At 36.5% G+C, this 6,083-nt stretch overlaps 1 protein-coding gene across 1 annotated transcript in view; it reads right to left on the bottom strand.

Annotated features, from left to right (window-relative positions):
* The window catches only part of LOC112943125 (E3 ubiquitin-protein ligase HERC2), a 102,007-nt gene that overhangs the window by 10,516 nt on the left and 85,408 nt on the right, over positions 1-6,083 (bottom strand). Inside the window, exons 82-85 of the mRNA XM_026034241.1 lie at positions 5,278-5,417; positions 4,088-4,275; positions 3,200-3,397; positions 1,168-1,251 (exon numbers count right to left, since the gene is read on the bottom strand). Coding sequence (XP_025890026.1) covers positions 1,168-1,251; positions 3,200-3,397; positions 4,088-4,275; positions 5,278-5,417 — 610 coding nt within the window. The remainder of the gene's footprint in view (positions 1-1,167; positions 1,252-3,199; positions 3,398-4,087; positions 4,276-5,277; positions 5,418-6,083) is intronic.

Genomic DNA, 6,083 nt, shown 5'->3' with positions numbered 1-6,083 from the left:
GGTCTTCAAAACCCGCCTGGATGCCACCCTGTGCCACATGCTCTAAGTGTGCCTGCTTGAGCAGGAAGGTTGGACTAGATGATCTCTAGAGGTCCCTTCCAACCTTAAATATTCTGTGAATCTGTGAAACTTATTACTTGGCTTCCTACTCAAAGTTAAATATTTGCATTGCTTATTGGAATTTCTGAATTCACATGTAAAAAATGGAAAAGGAAAGTATCTGGCACTCTCTTCAGCTTCCACTTCCTAGGTAATAAAGTAAAACAAGTCATTCCAATCACTAACACGATGATCGTTTTTAAGTACCTATAAAAAAGGCAAAGGAATATAAAAGTGAGTCCGGTCCAAACTGAACTGATTTCAGTTATGATAATTTTAACCAATTAACCAAAAATTCCAGTAGCTCTATTTTTAACTTACAAAGAGGAGCTTTTCTTACTTTTTACTATATAGTAAAATAAAAAATACAAGAAAAAACAAAGCAAAATAAATAGGAAAGGAAAGAAAGGAAAGCAAAGGAAAGAAATGCATGAGGAAACCCAAGCTTCAGTCTGTTTAAATGAAAACAATGTTTTACTATTCAATCTTTCAGAAGTACTTATGGAAAAAGACACATCTAGCCTAAGGCATGGCATTACATTTTCAAACATCAATGATTAGGGGAAAAAAAGCCCTTTTATATAAAAACAATTCTACAATCCATATGACCACATATAATGATCAGCAAAGGACAAGAGTTTATCATCCTGATCCTAATTACCTTCAAGGGCATTTTTTTCCATGTTCTCTGTTACGAAAGCAACAGCTGAAAAATCCATGTGATCCTTTTGGAAGGTAAGAAAGACATCAGAACCACCACTCTCTCAAAYAATGTATCAGTGTGCTTTCAAAAAGCAGCCCTTTGTCAAGCCGGACATATTTGGCTCATGTTAAATAGCATCATGGCCATGTTAAACAGTATATTTAACATTTCAGGAAGCGTCCCTTTGCCCTCAAAAAAACCTAGACAAAAACATACTGAAAAGAAAATGAATAGCCCTTGCTGTGCTATATTTTCTGATTCTCTGATATAAATACAGCTCTTCAGCACTCAGATACCAGTGAGTTGCAATGTAGAGCGCTGGGGTCTGAACACAGACACCACCCTCAAAGTTTAGCGTAAGTTACCTGGATTCTGTTGAGCTCTACAACTGGCCCATGCTGACGATCTCTCACCATAGTTGCTTGCACAACCTTTCTGAAAGCTGCCTCCTGAAAATGGAAAATACAAAAGAACAAAGGCAATCAAAGGCAATCAAGAAAAAGTGCAATCAAATAAGAAAGCTACATATAATAAGCTGCACATACTTCATAAATAAGTCTGTATCTAGCTCAACACAAGAAAAAAAAAGAGATAGAACAAAGTAACAAATCCTGCAGTCCTATTCCTAAGCAATTTCCTTCCAACTATAACACAAAATGCTAGTAAAAGCTTAAAGCCTCCAAGTCTTTCTTTAGACAAAATTGAAATAAACATCAAATACTTCAGAATGTCAAAAATTAAAAGAGTAGACAAAAGCAACAGAAGATAAAACGGTAAGATGTCAATTAAGGGACATGTTGCTTGTGCTAATACGAATCAAATCTGCAATATTTGGGATACTCAAAATAAAGAAGTATCTCCTGTATCGCTCAATTTTTTAACCTCATCAGATTCAGTTATTATTAAGCAACTAACATACCAGTGACTTAAGTAGAGCAAACTGATAAATGCATATGGAGAGTAAGTACATCAGAGATAAAAAAAAAAAAGCCAAAGAAGAGACCATATGCTAAGGAAGGCAATGAATCACAAAATCAAATCCAAACTTTTCATTCAAATCCAAGTACCAGAAGTTCACTAAGTAAAAATTTGCCTCAATTGCCAGTTTCAAGTACTCTTTTTTTTTTTAAAAAAAAAAAAAGTCTTTCATATCTTTGACTGTAGCCTGACTTGAATTCCTAGGATCATCATAGCTTTGGTGTTTCTGTTGAAAAACTCTGACATTAAATATGCCCAATATAATATTTATCATATATCTGAAGCCTTTCCACAATGAGGCACAGACTCAAGTAAACAATGTTGAATGTATGCATCTCCTACACATCTATTCCTACTCCTAACATCATTTACCTAAAGACTTGAGCATTAAGATTTACAAGTGGTGTGAAGAATAAATCTATGATTTCCCTTTGCATTCTTTTTATCTAGGTTTTGATCAAAAATGAATGATATTTCCTGGTCTCTCAAAAGCCTCTGTTCTGCTGAATTTCTCCACTAGCCTTTTTTTTTTTTTTTTTTTTTTTTCCTTCCCCTTCTTCTGGTCTTGAGACTTTTAGAAAACAACTACAAGGAGTATAGTTACAAGCCATGTATCTTACTTAGAGACACAAAACAGCCCTGCACAGAGCAAAACACCAACTGCTTCTTTCTTAAAATACATCTCACAGAAGATTTTAATTGTTAATATATAACATATCATTCTTCGCCAAATTAAACTGGGCGAAGTTTAGCTTGGGCCTGTTTAGYCTGGAGAAGAGAAGGCAGAGAAGGGATCTGATTAACATGTATAAGTTCATGAAGGGAGAATGTAGGGAGAAAGGAGCCAAGCTCTTCTCATTGGTGGCCAGTGACAGGACAAAGGGAAATGGGTATAAGTTGAAACACGGGCGGTTCCATCTCCATGTGAGGAGGAACTTCTTTCCTGTGAGGGYGMCAGAGCCCTGGMACAGGCTGCCCAGGGAGGCTGTGGAGTCTCCTGCTCTGGAGGTCTCCAAACCCGCCTGGATGCCGCCCTGTGCCCCGTGCTCTGGGTGTCCCTGCTGGAGCAGAGGGGTTGGACTAGATGATCTCTAGAGGTCCCTTCCAACCTTGAACATCGTGTGATTCTGTGAAACTAATTCTTATGACAGTAAGAAAATTCAGATCTAAAACCGATGATCACACTGAAGGCCTATCAACCTTTTTAAAGTCTTTCCATATCTGAAGTTTACTGTTACAGCCTTCAAGACTAACCATTAAATGGATTTCCTCATGGCTTACTTTTCTGTGACTATGAAATTCTGTGTTTCTCTTCTATTTGAGACTGAAACCTTAGGAAACACTCAAAATACAAAAAGCAGACCAACACCATTATGACACCCATCTTGTATTTCCTTAAAAGCATATTTTGATAAATACCTTCCCCTGTGATATCAAGATTCCCCGTAATGTGTCAAATCCAACTGAGGGTCCTTGGCCAGTTTCATCAAGTCGCCCTTCAAGATCAAACATTGGAATGCAAGGACAGAAGAGCTCAGAAATGTGGTGCAACAGGAGAAGTCTGTTTCGCAATGAAATGATGGGTATTTCCTGTAGATGATTGTACTCCATAGGAACCTATGGGAAAGCAATCACATCTGAATATACTTTGGAATTATTATATACTGGATCTTATTAAATGAAGAGAACAACCATTTGTAAGATGTGCAGGAAAAAATGCATTCTTAGAAATTCAGTATTTGCTTATTTGCATTGTCAGAAATACATGAGTTCAGTTTTCTATAAAATATTAACAGTATAACTCTAAACGGAAAGTTTCTGAAATATTAGAAATATGACAGACTTTATTATACCAAATCTCACTTTTTTTTAATCCATAAACACACATATTTTACCTCCTATCATTACTATAACCAAGCATTATGCCCCATCATTGGAGCTAAAAAGTTTAAGAAGGGAGAAACTGAATATTCAAAAAGCAATCCCTTAAAACAAAGGCAAGCAGTAAAGAACCTACTGGGTAGGCTGAGACCTTCATAGCTGCAAGATGGCACTCACATTCTTTTTGATCTGCAAACTGAGTTTACCGTTTAGAATTGGACTGGCTACAATTGAAGAACCCTTCTCACCTGAGAAAACTCCCATCTTTCTGTGGAAATATGGAACTAAAAGTAATTGGTTCAAGCATGAAGCAAAAGAAAAGCACATTGACCTTACGCAGGGATTTAGAAAAGAAGTGCACCTACTGAGAGATCAATAATATGCTAAATCCATTTAGAATCTGAAGGTAATAAGCCAAAATGTTACCTGTGTAGGGAGCTTGCCAGCATTAGCAGGTTTGCTGGTAGACCAAGCTAAAGTATGTGCAGAGCCACAGGCTACTCTGTTGATCTTTTTACCCTGAAGTGCTGCAACCAAGCGAGGTCTCTGGATAGCATTAGTTGTTCCATCGCCAAGCTGTCCTTCATCATTATCCCCCCATGTATACACTTCCCCTGAAACAATAAGAATAATTACTTCTTCCAAAGCTAAGGTAGAAGCTGTGTTTTATAACTGTTTATAAATCGTTTAAAGCAAAGAACTCTTGATTTATAATCAAGATTTCCAGGTCTACTTKTAACACTGAAATCCATTACCTAGTAAAACTTGGAATATCAGAATTAGGATGACATTCTGAGTGTCCATACACTACATATTRTGAAGTACAATTATTTCCTTATAGTTCGTTCAATCATTTAAAGTTTTGTACAAGAAAAGCAAGAAATGATGAGAGAACAAGAATAAATACGACAAATACACCAGAAAGACTGTATTTCTTGGTTCTGAAGCTGCAAAAGCTGTTGTTTAGAAGAAAAGATTTAAAGTTTTGTATCAGAAGAAAAAAAGATCCTATAATAGGTTGTATTACTTCAGAGGACATTAAAATGGGTGCTTACTGCTGCAAGATAATTGGAAAATACGTTTTATGATAGCAACCTTGTTTCTAAGCGTTCATTTTGTGCAGCTACATCCTATTTCACGAGCATCTATAAAACACTCAGTCATTGTGCAGACTGGTTAATTAAAGAGGGGAATGAGTTTCTGACAAGGACTATTCAGTACATCAAGCTACTCTGTAAGAAACCACAGACTGCATGATGCTTCATTTACCAAGTTAAACACCTCAGTGGGTTCAGGAGACCCTCTTAAAAATAACCAAACACCCTGAGTGCTTTCATTCCAGTGTGTGGCCAATCTGTAACTACTGCTCCGTGTTTTCCTTAGGTCATTACAGCTTATAAAGCTGAGCTCTGTATTTTTGCAATAAAATAACTAAAAATTTTTAGCTAGGTTTGTGCACTCATTTTCAATCAAGAAACACGCAACAACTGTGAACACAAAGCATGCCCACACACACAAGGGACCACTATTTTCTGCAAATACCTCCTACTAGAGCTGACTGATTTTTTTTTTTTTTTAAATTCAGTATTAAATAGTAATGAATTTGTTCTTTATACCATCTTCAGTGCAGCAAACACAGTGTAAAGAGCCAGTAGCAATTGCAATGACTTTCTTTCCTTGCAGTCCCTGCACTTGTCGTGGTCTTCTCACGTGGTCATCAGATCCGTGGCCCAACCGATGATAATCTCCTTTGCCCCTGCAAAAAAGAACTGTTTTGAAACGCTCTGTCTTGTTCTTAGAAGAATGTAAGGATAGGAAGCACGTGATATTTTGACTGTAGGTGTTGTAACAAACAGTTCAATAACTATAAATATTTGCTATTTAGTAGAAACAGTATGGCTTTGCCTCCAAATCCTCAATATTAACCATTCTTAGCTTATATGACATAGGTGTGATTCTACTGAGACTACAGAAAACCTAAGCTGTTGTTATAAAATATATGGAATATATATAGCCAGGTAACACAATCATGCAACTCTGACTCTATTTCATTGTTAGCACTTATGTGGCACACGTCTTTTTTAACACTTTTTTTCCTTTTTTGGTCCTCTTAAAAGGATCAAGGATTAGAGACATTCAACTGCAAAAAGCGTAGATTTACTGACATCAGAAACTGGAACATAAACTATATGCAGTTTAAAGACATTTCTAACATTACAGGAAAGAAGGTGGAGAGGAATTTGGGGAAAGGTTTTTCTTTTCTTTTGCATTTTAAGCACTCAAGTCAGATTGTTTAAGCTACAAAAATTAGAACTGTACAGAAAGATTCAAACAAAGAATGAAAGTCAAAAGCCTATGACTACTGCCACCACAATCTAGGCAGGTTTGGGGTTTTTTATGGTTTGTTTTTTTCTGTTGTTGT

This window comes from Nothoprocta perdicaria, unplaced genomic scaffold, assembly GCF_003342845.1.
Source record: "Nothoprocta perdicaria isolate Ctin4 unplaced genomic scaffold, notPer1 scaffold_140, whole genome shotgun sequence".
NCBI lineage: Eukaryota > Metazoa > Chordata > Aves > Tinamiformes > Tinamidae > Nothoprocta > Nothoprocta perdicaria.
Note: the sequence above shows the minus strand (reverse complement) of the source record. Positions and strands in the feature narration are given on the sequence as shown.